General features: G+C 43.1%; 2 protein-coding genes across 4 annotated transcripts in view; one reads left to right on the forward strand and one right to left on the reverse strand.

Annotated features, from left to right (window-relative positions):
• Nucleotides 1-2,654: 2,654 nt before the first annotated feature.
• Nucleotides 2,655-20,892, reverse strand: PCARE (photoreceptor cilium actin regulator). Its single transcript, XM_045011952.1, has 3 exons — nt 20,782-20,892; nt 8,728-12,541; nt 2,655-3,159 (listed from the first exon to the last, which is right to left on the reverse strand). Exons 2-3 carry the CDS (start codon nt 12,513-12,515, stop codon nt 3,024-3,026), a joined length of 3,924 nt encoding a protein of 1,307 aa, XP_044867887.1. The 5' UTR covers nt 12,516-12,541; nt 20,782-20,892; the 3' UTR covers nt 2,655-3,023.
• CLIP4 (CAP-Gly domain containing linker protein family member 4) overlaps nt 19,128-21,635 on the forward strand; it is a 47,205-nt gene continuing 44,697 nt past the window's right edge. For all 3 annotated transcript variants that reach the window (XM_045011958.1, XM_045011953.1, XM_045011957.1), the window contains exon 1: nt 19,128-19,235. The gene's annotated coding sequence lies outside the window, so the exon portion shown is untranslated. The remainder of the gene's footprint in view (nt 19,236-21,635) is intronic.

Genomic DNA, 21,635 nt, shown 5'->3' on the forward strand with positions numbered 1-21,635 from the left:
AGTGAGATCCTTTTGTGACTCTTTGCTTTGGAATTAACTGTCTTGAGTAATTTTGTATCATCTGCAACTTTGCCACCTCATTGGTCACCCTCTTTTCCAGATCATTTATGAACATGGGGCCACTGCTATCAGGGGCGGCTCTACCTTTTTGGCCGCCCCAAGCAGTCATGCGTGGGAGGCGCCCCGGAGCCGCAGGAGCAGCGGACCTCCCGCAGGCATGACTGCGGAGGGTCCGCTGGTCGCGCGGCTCGGCTGGACCTCCCGCAGCTGCGGATGGTTCGCAGGTCCGGCGGCTCTGCTGGAGCTGCCGCAGGCATGCCTGCGGGAGGTCCAGCCGAGCCACGGGACCAGTGAACCGTCCGCAGTCATGCCTGCGGCAGGTCCACTGGAGCCGCGGGACGAGCGCCCCCTCCGCAGTCATGCCTGCGGCAGGTCTGGTCGTCCTGGGGCTCCGGTGGACCTCCCGCAGGCATGACTGCGGCAGGTCCGCCGGCCCAGCCTGCCGCCCCCCCGGGAAAGGGCCGCCCCACGCGCGTGCTTGCCGCGCTGGGGTCTGGAGCCGGCCCTGACTGCTATTCAACAATAAAGATCCTTAGGGACTCCGCTATTTACGTCTCTCTATTGTGAAAACGGACTGTTTATTCCTACCCTTTGTTTCCTGTCTTTTAATTAGTTACTGATCCATGAGAGGACCTTCCCTCTTACCCCTTGACTAGAACATAGACTCTTGTTGTCCAAATGCTCAGTACCCCCTGAGCTAAAAGAGAATCTCTTAGCTATAGTAGTATAGGTTCTATGACACACACTTGAGCCATTCAGATTCTATCCAATAGAGGGTAGTAGTATAATACACACTAGTCAGTTCATTACAACATATTCAGGCCAGCTCCAAAATTCTGCATAAGCTGTGTGTGTTTTCATTTGCCAGGGAGTTTCCTCCCTAATGTCCAAGACAGTGCTAGGAAAGCACCTGAGTTAACATGTCAGCACACGCATCACATCCTCAAGGGTACATGGTTTTCAAGACAAGAGTCCTTATTGGGCTTCCTAGCCAGTTAGCACATACACTATGCTGCTTCTACCAGGACATGCATTGCTCCTGGTGAGTGGATTAGCAAAGTGCTCTTCCAGATCACTGGATTCCTGGACATTCTCTGCCAGTAGAAATCTTTTTGCAGAGGATATATCTACCATCAACTTTTCTCCTCCTTGATGTGCTATTAGTCTTGGGCTAGGGCAGGACATGGTACTTGGAAAACATAAACAAACACTTTTTGATAAACCTGCCATTTGTATAATATCGAAGACAGGAAATTTTAGCATAAGGCCTTAAGTGAGAGAGGAAATTAAATTACTTAGTAATAACTGAATGGAATAAATGCTAGTATTGAGGTCTTTCACCTCGTCATTGGTGGAGAATGGCACTGTTTCAGTGTATTAAAAAGAAGACGGAGGAAGGCTGTCTTGTGGTTAAGGCACTGGATTAGGACTCAAGAGGTAAAGGTCCCATTTTCAGTTTTGCCACAGACTTCCTATGAGATCTTCTACAAGTCATTTCATCTCTCTGTGCCTCAGTTCCTCCTCTGTAAAACTGGTGTGTGAGGATAAAAATCATCTGTGTATGTGAAATGCTCAGATACCATAGTGTTGAGAACCAGAGAAAAATCTATAAATAAAGGGTGGGATTTTATAGGGTTCCACCCCCCCCCCCCGGATTTTACATTGTCCAAATCACATTTGGAAAGAAGTCCAGTATTAGTTAAAAAGCTGCATACTAATATAAAGGGGACCCTAATCCTTTGATCAAAGCTGAAAAAATACTGAACCTATATCTCCGTGGTTGCTCTTATAACCTAGTATTAACTAATGATCAATAGCTTAGATTAGGAATGTGTTACAAAGAGCTAATGAGGTTTTGTGTCAAAACCTAGAGGTCCAATAGCCTGAAAATACCCAACTGTTTTAAAAAATATACATATTGTGAAGGATTTTGGACGAAAGCCGTGGAGCCTTGGCTCCAAAAGGAGTTGCTATTTCACTTGATCTAAGAAAGAGAATTCTCATACTTAGACGTTGGAGCTGCCTACCAATATCCTCTAGCTGCTCGACAGTTAGGGCCCAATCCAACTGCCATTTAAGTCAACAGGGATCCTTCCAGAATCTTCAGTGGAAGTGGGATAAATCCTGTCTTAATTCATGGATCAAAAGGAGAACAGACCTTCCTATGGGAGAATAGGATTCTCCCATATATACTGTAAAATGTGCAGTCGTGTAGGTGCGCTAGTATTTATAAAATGGCTGATTAGGTATTACAGTGTTTTTCTAAGAAGGATTAAGGTTCTTGTTCTGGGAACTAGAAGTGATGAGATTACACAATGGTTAAACATAGGTCATAAGATCAAAAACCTCTGTGCAGGAGGAATGTATCTTATTCTGTTTTTTTTTTAAAAAAACATTTTATTTTTTATTAACTGGACTTGATTTTGTTCCCTGCATGCCCATGAAACACATAGGGTAAAGTCCTGGCTTCACTTAGTCAGTGGGAGTTTTGCCATTGATTCCAATAGGGACAGGACTTCATCCTTAGCAGGAAAATGCAGGATTGTGGGTTTGATTTAAAACAGAAGCTTTGAACCCATCTGAATAAATGTCATGTCATCTAATGTTAATTTCTGCACCTTTGTGACCATTTTAGTTAAATTGTGCAACAAAAGATTTGGCAGCAAGACTCTGTCTTTATAAAATAGTACTGATCTGACCTGTGTCTTTCCAATATTTTATTGTTTCTGGTACTAAATGTAAGTCTTTTAGTAAAATTGTAAAACACCATGAAAGAGAGAAGCAGTTGCCAAGCACCCTGCTCATATTTAATTAGGAAGTCATAGCCAATTTGGGTTTGCAGGTGCAATTATATTGTATTTATTCCTCTTTGATTTGGTCTGAAGCCTGGGACTAAGATATTTAATCACACGAAGGTCCTCTGCCTTGAGCCATACCGTCCATCTTCCAAGCAGATTGTATCGTCACTCCCTGTGGAGCCCCTGGCCCACGATGTAGAGTTCAGGGTGAGAAGCAGACCTGCTGGATCCCTTGAACTCAGAGAAGCATGTGCTGTTCCAGGAATCGCCCTCCTTTCTAGGGCTCTCCTCCATGCTGCAGCTAGAAAAGAGGATTAAGAAAAGAGGATAATCAATCATGTCCTTTTTTAAAAAGCTAAGGAGAGCATGTTAACCCATTAAAAACAAAATGCAGCAAGGCATTCTGCAAAGCCTTCCTCCAATTCAGCTGCTTAATACAATACAGGTTGTCTTTCTGGACCCTGTTTCCTGATGCCAAGTGCACTGTAGTCTCCTTTCCTTGAAACTCAGTTTGGAGCCAAACATTGTAATATGTGATCGCATGAAAGCCACTGTGATGTGTTTAAATGTACAGATAGGCAAATAGATTCACTTACAATGAGAGAAAGGCCTGAGCTACAAAGCTGGGATCCAGATTCCCCAAAAGGGAAGTTTCTATCTATCTTATCCTAGGTACTTAAGACCTTCTCCCCATTATTGTAGTAACTGATTGCCTCATAATCTTTAATGGTGTTTAACCTCTATCCAGCTGGAATTATTATCCTGATTTTACACACAGGGAACTGAGGCACAGGGAGGCTAAGTGACTTGCCCAAGGTCACATGGGAGGTCTGTGGTGAAGCAGGGACTTAAACTTAGGACTCCTGTATCCTAGGCTAATGCTCTAACCACTGGATTGTCCTGCCTCTCTGTTGTGGTGGAACTAGTGCTAGAATGGTACTGGATGAATAGATTTAGCCACGCATATAAATAGAGGATTATGCATGAATCTCTCATCCAGATCCAGACTTCCCCATAGTCTGGGAGGACTCATATTCAAAGTTTTGCTTTTGGTCCTGTGTCACTGAATCAGTTCCTCTTCTTTTCTCTGAATTGAATGAAATCCAAATAGCTTTTATTTTAAGCTTCCTTCCATCTCAGCTGTACCCATGGGGGAGGGCTTTAATCTGAGAGCAACAGTACAACCGAAATACTATTTTTTACTATACACACATGCAGACAAATCCTGTTAAGAATTAATAGGATTTGCCTGAGCAAAGCGTCATGCGAGGTATGCCTTGAAAATGTGCCCACCAGCGTTGATTGTTACCCTAAGGCCAGGCCCAGAAAAGAGCAAAGTAGCTCTGTACATCTATCTGTCCAAAGAGCATCCAGTAGTCATTGCTTGGATACTGAAACCTCTTGGTACTTATAAAGTAACAGTAGCTGTGCAGAGCTCTAGCTGCAGCTCTAATCGGGGCTAGTGACATGTTTAAGATATTTTATCTTGATACCCTGCAGAGTTTTAAATGGGACGTTTATACGCTTGGAGAGAGGACATTCACAATTTTCTAGTGCAACACTGGGAGTGCAGGAAAACTAGCAGAGTTTCATATAAGACTGACCTACAATTTACAGGGCCCAAAGCTATTGATGCTCAGAATGCAATGGTGTAGAGGTTAAAAAAAAGAAGTGGGTAAACTAAGCTAAACTCCACATTCCCCAAATGAAAAGTGAGTAAACTCCATTTATCTGTATTAACCCTCATCTATACTACTGGCAGAATGTGATGGAAGTTATCACTCTCTCTGGTCCTGCTACTGAACAGGGAAACTGGGCTGCTGAGATGAATTGCTGGGTCACCACAGGATCACCCACAGGGACCCATGTGGTTGTTTGTATTTGCTTCTGCCTAGGGCCAAGCCTGGCAGCCTAACTAGTCTGTTTCCCAGCAAAAGGACAATTACCAGAGTGCAGGGAAATGGAAGGAAAAATCCCAAAAGATGCATAGAGGTCTCAAAAATGGGGGTAAATCATTGATTCTCCAATGCTTGTGTGTGGACTACTTCATAAGAGAGAGATCTTGTGGAGCCACCTCCCCCTCTCCTCCCTAGTTCCCTAACTAATTAGTGAGAGCAACCTCTAATAATCTAAAATATCTTTTCCCAACATCATAACATACAGGCTCTCCAGGACCAGAGGCATACTCTTAGTGGAAAACTGAGGCTCTCTCCTTTCCGACAGTGTAAAGATCCCCCATTTCTGTCTCTCTAGGGTCTCAAGATTTCACATGTTAAACCTGTTCCAGGTCCAGCACTTTACTGTCTGCCTGGGCATCAGGGGCGGCTCCAGACCCCAGCACACCAAGCACGTGCTTGGGGCAGCATGCCGCGGGGGGCGCTCTGCCGGTCTCCAGGAGGGCGGCAGGCGGCTCTGGTGGACCTCCCGCAGGCGTGCCTGTGGAGGGTCCGCTGGTCCTGTGGCTTCGGTGGAGCATCCGCAGGCACACCTGCGGGAGGTCCACTGGAGCTGCGGGACCGGTGACCGGCAGAGCGCCCCCTGCGGCATGCCGCCGGGCTTGGGGTGGCGAAATGGCTAGAGCCGCCCCTGCTGGGCATCAGGACAATGTAATTCTGGGAAGAAAAAAAATGCATTGTCCTGGAGGAGGGAAAGGAGGAACATTTTTGTGGCATGTTGTTTCACTATAGAAACTGGCAATATGTATTTTTTTTTGTAGCTGCCTTAAGGCTTTGGAATGTGAGAATATTATATATCCATTAAAAAGGCCCTTGTAAAACACCTGAGGTTTGATCAGTTTCCTAAATTCAGTGTGGTCAGTTTCTTGTGGCTAATAATGAGCTGGTAGGGGGTGCTGTACTGAAGAAGACAGAGTTTCTACGTGCTGAGAGGCAGGCTGGGTCAGGACTCTTGCTTACAGTGAGCTCCAGCTGGCTCCATTTCCCCTGGAAAGTAACCCCTGTTCTGGTCTGCACTCCCGATGTGTCCTGCCTCCCTCTGCTGCCACTTCCTGTCCCTTCTCACCGGCTGGCAGCCATCACAGGAGGTAGCTGTGCACCAGGGCCGCCCGGGGGGGGGGGGGCGGGGGGAAGAGGAGAGTTTTTCGGGGCCCCTGGAGCAGGGTCCTTCACTCACTCTGAGGGCCCTGGAAAACTCTCGTGGGGCCCGGGCCCCCGGAGCTTTTTCTGCTCCGGGTCTTCGGCGGCAATTCAGCGGTGGTGGGGGGGAGGTGTCGTTTGGCTCCGAGACCCACCGCCGGGTCTTTGGCGGCAAGGCCCCCGCCGCCGAAGACCCCAGGCCCCCTGAATCCTCTGGGCGGCCCTGCTGTGCACATTAGGAGGCCATCCAGGTGTGGAGAGGAACTGACAGATCCCAGAATAGGTCCATGCAGAGAAGTAGGCTGGCAGGGAGAACGAGTCAGCCTGGTGGGAGAGGGCCACTGCTGGCTCTCATCAGAGAGAGGGTGGCCAGGGGTGTGGAAGGGCCCTTGTTAGGCTTGGTGAGGAGAGGAAATGGAAGGTGGAGTGAATGGACAGGAGAGGGTTAAAAGAGATTTGCCCTCAGCTGGGCCTGTAATATGAAGTTCACATTTGGATCTGAACTTCCCCAGAATTTGATGGTGTTGGGATCCAGGGTATGGTGCAGGCAGATGCCTAGTACTGATGTTTGAAGGGTGAAGTATTCTGAATTTTTTCTTCTGTTCGGGGAATGAAATGAGACGCTGAGGCAGCCTTGTATGGCTAGTGAGCTCTGAGGAGAGTGATGAATCAGCGCGTACTGTACTGTTAATGAAAACGTTAGGGCTATGAGTCAGTGTCTGTGCCTCAGCATGCCGAGGCTCCGATCAGTGGAACCCATTATATTTCAGTATCCTAGACCTGGAGCATGAAGTGCTGGTTCTATAGGCAGTGATACTGGGTATTTCAATGGTTTGGGTAAGTGGGCAGATTCCTAAAACATCTGGCATCTGTCTGTCACCATGCATGCTATTATGGCTCTGATATGTATATTATGACATTCAAAGCAGTGTCTATAAAGCTGAGGCTGGGCAATTTATTTTATTTATTTTAAACCTAGAAAAAATATTGCATCTTAAATCAGTCCAAGCTGTAAATAATGGGCCACTCTCACCCTGGTATATATCTGTAGTAGCTCAGTGGAATTACTCTGGATATACATTGGTGTAAACAGAGAGCTGAATTTGGCTCAATAAATATTTCATTCTTTCTACAGAAATTGATAGATATCCCAAAAGAGTCACAAAATATTTCATTCAAAGGATGATTTTTTATGGTTTAGTGCAGTGTCTTTTTATATTACCAATTGTGTTGCGACAAACTGCAACACACAGATAATACGCATTGCTGAAGCAGAAATTAAACTAACAATTTATAATAGGCTGTTTTTAAAATTCATCTATAAAACTGTCAGCACTTTCTTCTCATGAGGTTTGACATAAAGCCTTTTTGAAAGTATTCATTTTAGCCAACAGACATTGGTATAGACAACGCTGATTTCACACTGCACATAAAAAAAAAAGTAACCTTTAGGAGATAAAATTTGCTTAGAATGTCACAGAGTAGAATGTATAATAAAACAGAGTGCAGGATGCAAAACAATTAGCATTTGCAGAAGGCTTTGTCATTGTTTTGTTTTGGTAATGATAACCTGTGATATACTATCATTCGCAGTACAGGAGAGAAGTTGGGGGCTGACTATGTTTTTCTGGGATCTATCTGGATTTAGTTGCCAAGCTCATTCCTGTGCTGATGACATAGTTGTGTACACACACACATATATAATGTGGAGCATAATTGCAAATATTTATTCAAGTGAGTAGTCCAAATGACTTCAGCAGGACTGCTTGCATGAGTAAAACACTACTTGCATGAGAGGCTCTTAATTCTTTTGTGTATCTTAAAGCTTACTTAGCTTAAGGTACTAAGCTGGGAAAAATTAGAACAACATTTACACTTACATGCCATTTAATGATTGCAAAATATTTTGCCAAGAATATATTTAGTGTCATAGCCCGTCTTGTGATTTCAGATAGAGGTATACCCACTTTGTGGTTGAGTAAATTAAAGAGTAGGGAGGTTAAAGGTCAAATTTTTCAAAAGTGGTCACTGACTATGGGTGACTCAATTGTTGCATGCCCATCATGTGACCTTTAGGGCCTGATTTTTTTCAGAAGAGCTGAGCAATCAGACCTCCAAGTCCTTGGCAGCCACAGGTGCCTTGTGCCTTTGAAAACCAGGCTCAAATTGTGCACCCATCAACTGAGTCACCCATAATCAGTGACCAGTTTTGAAAAATTAGATCTACATAATTAGCTCAAGGCCTCAAGTAACAATTTTATAAATAGAGCTTTACAGTTTAAGAGGTCCCCGCCTGCAAGTTACCTGTGCTTACTGCTTTGAAATATTTAAAACACAGAATTCAACTGGGCAACTGGCTAGCTCAGGGACTGATGATAGGTTGCCAATTAAAATCCAACCTAAATCATTAGTCATCTAAAGGTTATTTCATATCTTTTGTGAATTGAATCTGGTGATCTGCAGTATGCTTCCAAATGGCATTCATTATTACCCTGCTTGCCAGCCTCAGCAGACAGGACAAACAGGCTTGAATGAACTACGCAGAGTGACCTATCTTCACCCCGACAGATGGTCTATTTAGGTCTTGGTTAAAGCAATATTAGTGGGGATGGTGGATGTTTGCACTGCTATTCTGCACATAAATAGGACAGTTCTGCACGTAAATAGGACAGTTTTGACTGTTCTAAGCTCTCATCAAAAACTGAAAAAAAAAAAAACCAGCACAGCATAAAATACAACCCAAAGTGCTTGACTTAAAGTAGAATGTTTCTCACCTTGCTTGGTTAAGTAGAGGTTCACTGCCAGCTGAGACAGGAGCTGGAAGTCGAAGGTAAACTCCTGGTCTGCGGTCAGAGAAACTTCTCTTTATGAAAGGCTGAGGGTTAGCAGCACTCAGAGCCATCCTCCTCTGCTGATCCCCACACTGCCTGAGCAGCACACTGTTTTTCTGGGCAAAAGCTGAAACTTCAGGCTGGCCTGCAACCTCTGTAGTGCAGTTGCTAGGTGGTGATGGAGGCTTGGCTTCAAATAAAGAAGGAGTTGCTGGGCAAAATATTGAATGTGCATTAGTGGCAATCTTTGGTGGAGAAAGCTGTTGCTCATCACCAGAATCCAAACTGTTTTGTAGTACTTTGTGTGACCGTGAAGGAGAGGCTGGGGGAGAAGGGGTGGTGCAAAATGGAGGTGGACTTGCCTCTCTGCGCTGAGCAGGTGGGCTTGACAACTTCCGCTGAGCTGGTGGACTTTGTTTGCGCCCCACTGGAGGGCTAGGCAGTTTTCGTTGGTTTGGTGAAGAAGGCAGCTTCTTTTGCATTGGAGGGCTTGATACTCTGGGGTTAACTGGGGGACTAGGTTGCCTGTGAGTAGGAGGAAAGTGGTTAAAAGTTGGCAGGATGTGTCTGGGATATGCAGATGGACTCGAGAGTCGTTTCTCGGTGGCTGGAGAAGGAGGGGGTGTTCTTGTTGGGGAGATTCTTCTGACAAAAGCTGGACTTTTCTCGTTTCTCCCGAGTGAATCAGGATAAATTTGCTTTTGGTTTTGCACTGATGCTAAATTTGTGCCAGGCTCTTTACTTTCTGAGCAGTTTCTGTTCTGTTTTGAAACTCCACTGGGATTTTGAAGAGGTATTATTTTATGTGATTGCTTATACAAATCTGCAGCTTCTTTCATTTCATTGTCCCTTTGGGATGCTAATTTATCCTCTTGGCTGTGGATGAACATGTTGGTAGAATTCAGCTCCAATGAATATTTTCTAAATTTGGAGTCCACCCCAGTGTTTCTTAGTACTTTACTGGCAATCATGTTGGGGCTGTTGATATTTTTACTTGGTAATAAGTCAATGGAATGTAGAGAGGCTTTTATCTTTGGAGAAATGTGCATTCTCTTTGTAGCGTGAAGCTCTGTTTTGGCAGGCTTTTTGGCAACATCTGAAGAGTTTTCTTCCATTACTGTGCTTTCTTCAGACTCAGATAAGTCAAAAGAACTGTCCATTAGCATTTCAGGAGGTGGTGGTGGCAAGTTCTCCAAGTCTTCATCAGTTTCCTCATTTGTGTCACTTCTGCTTAATTCTGGAACAGGTGAAAAGGCAGTTGGAAAGTTACAGTGGGATGCATTTGTGTTTGGAAGGTTTATGTCTCCTATTGGTGAAACACGATGCTTGTGAATTAAAGGTGCCAGGGCTCTATGAAGGGGAATGGTGGGAGGAATCACTGGAAGTCCAAACTTTCTGATGCATTTTATTGGTCCTAAAGTTCTTAAATGTGTAGGTTTCACAAGGCCTTCGGAAGGACTAAAAGTTTCAATGAGTTTCTTGACAGATTTCCGAGGGGCACAGCCACTACTGTTGAATTTCTCTATCCCAGGTGGCTCATTTTCTTTCCTGTATGATAAATCCTGTGTGGATGCGGTGGCTTTTATAGGCTTCCTTCCTCTTCTCTCATCTGGATGACTGACAGTGTTTTGCTCGGATTTATGTAAAGGGACCTTATCCTGATTAGGCAATATGCTGAAGTTTTTAGAGAGGGATGCCTTCAGTTTGTTGGTAGAAGATCTGGGTGTAACATGTTCAGTGTCCTGCATGTAAGCTGCTGCTCTTGGCTTCGGGATCTCCTGCTTGCCATCTATTTCTTTGTTCCCATTAAGCATATAAAATGTTTCTAATCTTTTGTTGAGATCTTTTTGGGTCCTTTGAAGTTCTAAAAGGGTTGGGTCTTCTGCACGGCTCCTGAGGGATTCCTCTGACCTGGACCTTCTTTGTTTAACTAAGGTTTTCTGGCTACCACTTGCTGTACTGGGTCTTGCTGTTAGGGCTGCTTTTACACCTTCATCTTCTGTCCACTCCTTTTGTCCACATTTAGCTGGGACAAACTTGATTTTTTCACTGATTGCATCTTTCATCTTCAGTATCATCTCCTCATTCTCTGGATTTTCTATCCTTTTGACGGATGGCCTCCTTGTTTTATCTGTTACTGCAGGTGAAGACATTGGCCTTCTGGGCAGGGCATTCTTCCCCATTTCTGATAGACTTATATTATCATTGTCATCCTCCTCTGGGGTACTCTCTTCCTCTTCATTTGCAGAAGGAGAATCTATTGATTCGCAGTCTTTGAAATCTTCACCTTCCTGGGCGGCATCAGACTGGAGGGAATTAAAAGAAGGACTTTTGTTCACATCTGAACATTGAAGCCTGGTGGAAACATTTTCTGGTGTTGCCCCAAGGGAAGAAGAAGTTGTTCCTTTGCTGTGTACAGATGGGTAAAATATATCCTTAAAATGCCTTTCAAGTGCACAGTCATGGGATCTAGTTGTAACAGACAACAATGTGCTGTTACACTGATGTTCTCCTGGTATTCTGGTGTGTTTCTGAGATGGATGATCATGTGCACAAGAATCGCAGCTTGTTTGCCTTCCAAGTTTATCAAGGGAATTGAACTCTTTGATAGATTCATTGTCTGCACCAATGCCACTGTCTTCTGAATACAGAGTCCTATCATCAGCATGGGCCTGAGAGGAGATCACTGCAGCGGCTTCAAGCAATTTTATTGCCCTTAGCAGGCGTTCATCAAAGCCTTGTTTTGCTTTCAGTTTTTCTTCCAAGTTGCTGGCCGCAGATTGTAAGTAGCTCCATGTCTCCTGCAGGGCACTGGAGGTAAGGGAAGCCACTGTTCCATTTAGCAGCTGCATTTTGTTGACTGTATACTGCAATAACTGCTGCAACAGATCTGGCTGCTGATTTGGATCCCCCTTTCCAGCTGGCCAAGCCAGATTCCCTCCCACCTCTTTGAGGAGCTCTTCCCCATCATTGGCAATTTCTTCCAAGAGCTGGTTGATTTCATCAAAGCGGAACACTAGAAAGCTCACCATCTGCTGCAAAAGCAGCTGAGTTTGGGTAGCCTGATTGGCCATACATAGGATAGCTTCATATTTGGAGAGGTTGGGATTTAGGTAGGCATAAGCATTTTGATGAGCTTTAACAAGCTGATCTGGGAAATCCACCTTTTTCTCAGTCTTGCTTATAGGTGGGGTAGATTTTTCTTTGGGTTTGCAAAGACGACCCTGTTTTGCTGGTTTATGGCTTTTTTGCTTCTTCCCTTTCTTTGGGGTTTGCTTTGCATTGCTTTCATTCTTGTCGTCCCAAGTGAAAGCTGTTGCCTCTGATTCGCAGGAGCTTTGCTTTTTGATCTGTATGTCTTCTGCTATATGTTTTTGAGACTCAATCAGCTCAGACATGGCTATTTCAGCCTCTGTGGCTGTCCTCTCAATTTTCTTCTCTTCCTCATGAATCTCGGAAAGAGAGAGATCCTCAGATGACAAATGGAAGTTAACATTTTTGATCAGCTCTGATGTTTTCTCCTCCTTTTCCAGCTGGTGATCTTTCCCCAGAGACCCTCTCTGAGGGAACTTGTCAATATCATAACAAGAGGAGCCTTTGACCAGCAATGGAATTGAAAATGCTTCCTCTCCAGGATCGACAGGCAGGATACCTTTGGGTTTATTCAAAGGATTAGTTCCAGTTTTTGCAACATGGTTAGCAATTTCACTGTGGGAAGGTGTACAGCCCATCCTGTCTCTCTGCCTGGCTTTATTTTCTGTTAAAAATATCCAGATGATCAGGTAAAGAATAGAAGACAATAAAACTTACTGTTTCATCCTGTACTGGAACATTTCATTTTTCTCCCCAGGTTTCATCAAGAATTCTCCTAGTTTTGTAGATAGCCTTGTTAATTACAATGAACTTTTCCTACTTCCCAGGATCCTGTCTTAAAAGAGCTACACATTGTCCCGTTGTATTTTGTTTCCTTTAAGGCATTCTTCTACTGGAAGCAAACCATGTGAAAGCTGTGTTGGGTTAGAACTAGTGGATTAAGAGGACTCATGTACCTTGTTTCTGTCTTGACAGATGTCATGTATAAATAAGATCTTAAGCTCATTAGGTTAATCCAGCATCAGCACACATGCTGTGTTTGTAACGGAAAACTTTTTAAAAATACTGTATTGGGAGGCAAATTTGTATTGATGTACTGCAACAGAAAGCTTCTTTCCCTCCACTCTTTCTTCCCTCCCAAATGTCCTTCCCCCCCCAAAAATATCTACAAATGGAACTTTGAAATCCAAAAGAAGAGATTGTTTCAGGCAATTTCTAGAAGAAACACATTTTAACAGGGGGGGAAATGCCAATGCACAGCCCCTTGCAAGGAGGAAGGGTGGCCTTGACAGAATACAGAAGAATTAGGAGGCACAAGACATAGAATCAAAGAGTTTACAGTTGAGATGCCTGTTAGGTCATCTCATCCAGAAATTCTCAACCTGCTTCCACCTGCAAGCCCCAAGCCATTCACTTTTTCCTACTGTGACCTCCAAAACAAACACATTTTTTTCCTCTAATGAACTTTCCAGGAATCCTTTTTTGCTATTTCAACTAGTCCCTCAGCCTAAAATACTGCACTGCACAATGATATAATATTTTTTATTAATTTGGCAGATATGGCCAAAGATAGCATTGACATTAAGTGCATATACAAAGGAGAATTTAAAATTAAAGATATATATTTACAAGTATAATTTATGTGTTCTTACTGAAGTGTACATGCCACAATGCTCAATAGTCACAATGACCCCACAAGATAGCAGCCTTGCTAACTTTAAGCATTCAAAAATTATGAGTCAGGCCAAACAATCAGGAGGTTGGTTTAAAAATTATGAGATCTTGGAAAATTAAGAAATTTGGGGATCTTTTAATTTATCTTCCAGTGTCTGAGCCTTTAGGGATCAATTTTTCATCTTTTTTTTTTCCCCAATCATGATGACTAGAAACTTACTTTTTTTTTTTAAGTGAAGTCTGAGATTCTCAGAATCGCATTACTCCAGGAGCCAAGGCTTTAATGAAAACAAACAAACAAGCAAAACCAAATTTCAATATTGGGCTAGAAACATGAGGCCCAATTCTGCAACCCAGCTGAGAACTATTGATCAGACCATCTCCCAGGCCCCAATACAGAACTGTTCCCTTTTCATTTGTTGATACAATTATAAATAAAATAAAATAAAGTACTCCTCAAACTAACAACCAACCACCGCTGCCGCCACTGGACAAACACCAACAATCCATTTCTTAAAGAGAAATCAAAAAAAGAAAGAAGGAATTAAAACTCTGCAATAAAGCAGCAGATTGTTTAATTTTTAAAAAATGGCTTCTCAAGGGTGCTCTGTAAAAGATAATTTAGAAAGAAAATTCCCCCCTAAGCAAAATCTCTTCTTACATTATTAAGACTAAGGCTAAATGGATTAAGATGATTTTTTGTTGTTGTTGTTTTACCTTTCAAACACAGCTTTCCTAGAGAAGGCAGCCATCTCCCAGTGTAATAAGGAATGGAAAAGGTGTTTGCCACCCACTCTAATTACTGTGTAGCATTAGGCTGCTTTATGCTGACAGAGCCAATCATCTCCCTCTAGCAGTGTGATCGCTAACAGTTTGGATGCAGATATCTAATCTATCTGATTTCTAATAAAACTCTTCAAGTTGCCAGGTGCATATAATGCGCTCATGCTTTAATGAATTAGTTTTATGGGATTCATTACTGTTAGGGACAAATGCTCTCAACGTTCGCATCCTTATGGACAGAGAAGACTTTAAAGAGTATGAGCTGTGTAAACAAGCTATGTTGCAAAAGTCTAAGCTGACCCCTGAAGGGCATAGGAGAAGGGTTCAGGGAGTTCAGAAAAATGGGGACATGACCTATGCTAAGGTTTCACTTCAACTTAGGGGTTATGTAAGAAAATGAGGAACTGGTTGGGGGGGTTGATGAGGCCTAGAAATTAATGAGTTTAGAACAATTTTATAAACTGCCACCCTGACCTAAAATCAGGGTTAGCAGACAAATATCCTAGGGATTTAATGATAACGGGGTAATTGGCAGACTGATATGTGCATAGTCAGCCAGGGTTTGATAGAAAACTAAATAGGGATGAAGTGGAATCAGAGGACAGGGACCAGGCCCATGCAGAAACCCATGACTGGAAGGAAGGAAAACACCTCCAAGAAGCTCGGGGAGTGGGGGAAGTGGTGTTCCGTATGTGACCGGTGGGGTTACTTTGCCCAGGATTGCCCTGTCCAGGCCTTGAGGCCCGGTGCAGTGCTGGAAAGGCCAGTTTCCCCCGACCTCAAAGAGTTACCTGTGTGATTAAACCTCCAGAGGGAGGGAGCCACCCAGCCAGAGCAGCCAGGGCATATAATGTTCCTGCTGACACATTCACACCCCAAACCACTGCCCACATGCCAGGCTGCACCCTCCTGGGTACAGATCCCTCAGATGGCCAGTGGGAGTGGAAGGTGGTGGCCAGTGGGGAAATGTTTATTGGATGGAGGAATACTGGCACTGCTAAGACTATGGTTAAGCCCCATGTCGAAATGCTCATCAAATGCTCTGTATGTGAAACCTGGGTTATAGTTCCTTGTTTAACAACCTTTGCTTTACCTACAGCAGGGCTTTCTATACAGACCCAGGAAGGGTCAGAGTGCTGGCTGTACGTGTATTGTCAGATATTCCATATTTTTTGCTATTATGGCTTTAAAAGCAGAATGGGTGAATCAATCCCCCTCAGCTCCAGAACAGCAAGGCAAAATGCAGATGGGGTAGCTGACAGGGAGGAGGGGGTAGAAGGCTGGGTGGATCCCCCGGCCACTATCCAAAAGGAATCAAGTTACCTTCCCGGAGTATGCAGACAAATACATGAGGAGAGAGGGGATGAGACTGCCTCCTTCTCCAGGGAGGTGCCAAGAGCTACTGACTTAAAGGGAAATTCTCTTGAATCCTGAAGCACAGGCCAGGGATGTAAGTTCTCTGCCTACCCTTCCCAGAGAACCAAAGGCAGTACAGAGCATGCTGAGGACAATGTCTCCAGCCAAAAGTAGGGACACTGAGGCAGTGCAGTGCACTGCCAAATCTATGACACCCACCCCATGGTGGGAAATGCCCTAGTAAAGGGTACAACAGCTGCTTGGGAGATGAGTAAGGTAACTACAGCCAGAAAGGAGTGGGGACTTCTTCCCACCCTACAGTCTCTGACTGCCTGGTAGTCTGAGAAAATGTAAAAGACCCTAAACTGGGTCAAGCCACACACCTTAACTCAGTGTGTGTGGAGCAAAAGGCCACCACAGTGGGGTGGGTGATCAGTACTCTTCTTCCCCCAGAGAAGGTGGGGTTAGGCCACCCTCTATCCACTCTCTGCCTTCCAGGCAGCTTTGAAGAACCCTGGTCAGGGTGGAGAGAGAAGCAAGTTTCCACCCAGGAGAGGTGACTGCTGAGGAGCCAAGGGAAGGTGCCCTTGCTGGACCAAAGAGGGGGAATCCAGGTGCCATTGCCCTGAACTATGACCACAACATCTATATTTAGGTGCCTAACACTTTCAGTTATAAAATCTGCTTGTAACCTTTCTTTGAGAAGCAGTAATAGCACCATTGTTTGCAGCAGGCATTTGATATTTAGCAAGGAGAAAGCCCTGGGGCCAGAAAAGAACCTTTTCTTAATCCGGTGAAATTCCATTCAGGTTTGGCCAAGATATAAACTTTTAAAAATTACTATTTTCCCTTCTGTTGCTTCCTTTCCTCATGATAATTTTAGCAGCATGCGAAAATAATAGCTGAACGTGGACATGCTAATCTGGGCTCACGGTGTAACCATGACCACCATCACAGCAGCACACACTTCTTGGTAAGGTAACACCCAGGAGCTGGCAGCTTCTCCAGTAGTGGGGCAGTAAGAATTCAGTCAGGCTACGCCTCAATAAGCTCTCTCCAAACCCATCACATGGTTGCAGTTGCCCATCCTCCACTGGAGGGGCACCGCATGGAGAAGGAACTCTAGCCACCTACCAGGGAGGGAAGAAAGAGAATGAAAATTGAGCCAGGCTGCCCCGATGCCCTTCCAGATCCAGCACATATCCCAGTACAGGGAATGGGATGCTGGGGGCCAACTGTCTTTGGCCTTCTGCCAACTAATGCTGCAGTGCTGAAGATTCAGATTACACTGCTGATGGTGCACAATTTGGAGAATGGTGTGACAGTTGCACATAACAGAATTTGTTTTAAGAATGTAGTGAGCGAGAGGGGGAGTGGACAGAAATGAGACTAGAGATATTGGCAGAAGAGAGATCATGTAACACCTTGAAGATGAAGACAAGAAGCTTAAACGTGATTTTACTTTTAAATGAGTCTATGTAAAACAACTCTTTACTCAACGGAGCAGCTCACTCATATCTGCTGACTTTGGTGACAACGTGTTTTCACTGGTTTTTATTTCTACAAGTCCTGTAGAGCCAATACAGCTCTGGGAGATGGAAATAGATTCTATTCTTTCTTGTGCATCATCAACAGCATTGTTTATTAAGTTCCAATCCATTCCACCTGTGCAAACCCAGTTAAAACAATAGGATAGTAGAGGTACCATTGAGGGCATTATATGAAGAAAATGGAGTTGCACAGGTTTAACTGAAGACAGCTTGTATATACAGAATCTTTACTACTGGTGATGGTGCATGACAAAGAAATAATTCATCTTGACTCTCAGATCCCAGGGTAAATTTTCCAGGCTGGCAGCCTGACTTCTAAGCTGAGGAAATTTGATCAGGTGCCACTGAGAGACAATAAAAAAGCACCAAATAATGGTATTTTAACAGATCTGCTTTTCAGAGTAGATCCCAACTTTAAAAAGTTAAGAGAAGGGCATGAGAAAACTTTTAAGAAATCTTTATCTATCTCATCCGTAATGTTTTATGACCTTTTTAGGGAATTAATTGCAAAGGAAAGACAGTGGTATATACTGGAGCTTATAGCTTACTGGTTTGCTTGTAGAAACGTAAATGCTACATCAAATATATCTTTATAAAAAGCATAGATTAACAAAATTAGTAAGCACACTCCAAATGTATTTGATAAATCTACAGAACTATTACTTCTTTCCCTTTTGCTCCTCAACTTTTGTAGCAATGTAAATGTGGGGCCTGATCATAGGCGGTATTGAGCAACCAGATATCCTATCATAGCCAAGTGGAATTGCAGGACGATAACGCCCACTCAGAATCAAGCTTTGCATTTTGCTACCTAGGAGGTAGAATTGCAAGCTAGGGCACTTAGCTGCAGTACAGCAAAGGTATCACATTCTGTGGAAGATGAGTTAAACATCCAAATTGAAAAGAATTTACACAAATCTTTATTACCTTTGGATTGTTCATTCTGTTTTCTTTCTCAGAGCTTCTGGTTGCTAAGCCACCTGTGTGTGTTTAAAACCTCCTGTCTGTCATAGCTAATCTACGCTTTCTGCTTGTTCCAATAGTTAAAATAGTAAATGGTAATGATGGCAGAAATGGAAGTTTTAGGTTTCTGTATTAATTGCATGGAACTGCAAGAAGAGATTAGCTTTACAGATAGACTCCCATGTTCTTTCATGCAAATTAAAAAAAATAAAAGGGCAGATCCCTATCACCTTTGGCTGTGATTGCATCAGCTCTCACAAACCTACGCGGGTTTGGGAATCAGAATGTAAGGTTGGAAGATTTCCAAGGAAAACCCAGGTTTTGTAGGAAGAGATACTGGTGATTCAATGGGTAGCATTCTTCTAAGTACTAAACCCGTGTCCTAGCATGAAGTTAGGGAACACTGTTGTGGTGATGGTGCCATCTTTTGCATATGGTGTAAAAATAAGGTCCTGACTTCATGTCATTGTGAAGGATTCCAGAGGTCTGTTTACCCCTATATCTTCACCAAATTCCAGTATGAACAATTACCTATTGCTTCCCGAAGTTCCCCTGAAGTTTCAAATAAGTTTAATGTTATTCTTCACTTTCTATCCTAAACTTTTATGGAGAGTGGCTGTGCTTGGTTAAAGTTACCACATTTTACCCCAATAAAGTTATGTTTCTGTAATTGTTTAAGTTTTTCTTTCAAGCAAATACTGGCATTCGTGGGAGCAAGGACTTTGGGGTAGAAATACCCAGATTCTGCACTGGGATAAGTAAAGTAATATTTTAATTAACAAAATGCATGTGGTAAACAGAATCTTTCCTTTATAGTCCCAGCCTCTTCCTTCTCCTCTCTGATGATCAATGATTCTGCAATCCATTGTTTACAACATCACAATTCACCAAGTGGTAAGCAATTATGATGCTCCAAGCATCAGTCCATAACATCACTAAAGGAGCCAGGCAGGAGGAGGCGAGATTGAGAGGGCTTTTATTTGACTACACATCCTGATGATAAGCAGTGACTGGAAAAGCTATTCTGAAAAGGTACATAAAGCTAAATAATATTTTTTAAATTATTTAAAATCTTGCCTCCTCCTGCCTGGCTCATGTAGTGATGCTAGGAGCATCATAATTGCTTACCACTTGGTGAATTGTGATGTTGTAAACAATATATATACACTTCTACCCCGTTATGACGACACCCGATATAACACAAATTCAGATATAATGCGGTAAAGCAGCGCTCTGGGGGGGACGGGGCTGCATGCTCTAGTGGATCAAATCAAGTTCGATATAACACGGTTTCACATATAACGCGGTAAGATTTTTTGGCTCCTGAGGACAGTGTTATATCGAGGTAGAGGTGTATATAGTGCTGGCCCAAGTTAAGCGTGGATTCTGTAAGGACTTGATCCTGCTCCTGTTCAGGTCAATGGAAAGATTCCCATTGATTTGAATGGTGCAGGATCAAGAGCTAAGCAAGTAGGTTTCCTGTTGCATATGTAATTTAGAGATGACCTGGGATTTAGATTGAGTAGGTTTACAGTGCTGGGTAAGCACCCTTATTCTCCTACTTCGTCTCTTTCAGCTGGTGTAGTGATTGGCAAATGATGTGGAGTCAGGATTCCTACCTTCTACTCTCATCTCTGCCACTAATTCCTGAGCAATCTTGGGCAAATCACTTTACTTCCCTGTGCTTCATCTTACCCGTTTAAAAATGGTTATAATAATGTTTATGTATATGTACCTCACAAGGATGTTGAGGCTTAATTCATTTATGTTTGTAAAGTGCTTGAGATCCTTGGTTTTAAAGTATGATCTAAGTGCATTCTCTCTTCTCCCTTCTCCTGTCTCTTTACTTTCTGTTTGCCCCATTATCCACCCGTCCATGTCTTTTTCTGACTCTTGATATTTCTTTAGGCCTTTAAATATAGAACATTGGTATCAGTTCCCGACTTGTCCACAGGTCCAAGCTGTCTAATTTGTAGTTATTTTGTGGCTTGTAATTTTCCATTGGCTTTACTTCTCAGCACCAGATCACTGCTGTATACAGTAAGCTCCTCGGTGCCAAAGTACTGGGTGAACCCAGGCAGGTGCAGTTGATTAAACTGACTGAAATGTCCTCTAAGCAATTTTGGATGGTTTCCAACCAATCCATGTGTAGTGTAAACAAGAGACATAATCTGTCTGCATATGGAACAGGCCAACAACATTCTAGTGCAGGCTCACGCAAACACAGTGGATGAAACAGTAAATCATGTCATATACAGGAGAGCATATTTACAGATGTGACTTCCAACCACACAGCAATATGAAGAGTTGCCTGTAAATATCTTTCCTTTAAAAAAAATATACATGGGTATATTTTGCAAATGTTAATACTGTTGAAAGATACAGGCTGAAGACAATGTATACAGCATGTCCTCATGCCATGTATTCTAGGTTAGTGCACATCAGTTCTAGTTAGCAACACTAGTCTTTTAGTAGCTGCAGATTAAAAAGGACGCTAACAGTGCAGAAGTTTTGTAATGTGAACAAATGTACATTATAGGTTGATTCAAGATATCAGCAAACTAATTTAACTTATTACCTCTTGTAAACCAGGCTTGAATTTAGGACTGCAGAGAAAGAAAGCAACTCCATTTACCAGCTCTAACATCAAATATGGTGCTTTTTTCACTTAGTAAATCGAAGACTCAATTTTAATGTAGATTATGAATAACAAGAAAATCAACTGTGTTTTTTAACTTCTTTTTTCTCCTCTAGCTGTATCTCTAGTCTATAATTATCTGACTCATCATGGCTCACAGGGACATGTTGACAAAGGAGCTGTAGCAATTTTTTTAACACTAACAGTGTTGCCTGTTGATATAAAAAGGAGTCAGGTTTAAAGAACAATTTTGGTGTTGTTACTGCAAAAAGCAAGATTCAGTCCATAATAAAGAATGTAAGCAGTTTGTGGTGCCAAACAGTATCCCCGAGCCCTCAAATTTAATACTGTATATTTATACTGACTTCCATCCACGTATGTCAAGGAACTTTAACAAATATTAAGAGTCATGCACTTGGGAGGAAAGGCACGTGTGATGAGAGGTATTATACCTTTCTTTACAGATGGGGAAACAGACACAAAAAGTTGTTTCTTGACCAAGATAACAGACTTCCTGTGTATATATCACAACCAAAAATTGTAGCCTGTTTCCTGGGTCTACTGCTATAACGTAAGTCATCCCTCTTTGCATCAACACAACCACACTGGTGTTGGCCTTAGGACCTAACAATCTTCCTGCTGATGTTTGACTTCTTAGGGCCAGGTTTTCAAAAGAGCTCAGCACAATGGGAGATGCTGGGTATTTAAAAAAAAATCTAATCTCAGTTATGTGTGCTGAGCACTTGAAAAACTGGCCCTTAGTCTGTTTTGCTGTCAAGGAAACATCCAAGTAA

This window comes from Mauremys mutica, chromosome 3, assembly GCF_020497125.1.
Source record: "Mauremys mutica isolate MM-2020 ecotype Southern chromosome 3, ASM2049712v1, whole genome shotgun sequence".
In the NCBI taxonomy this organism is placed as follows: Eukaryota; Metazoa; Chordata; order Testudines; family Geoemydidae; genus Mauremys; species Mauremys mutica.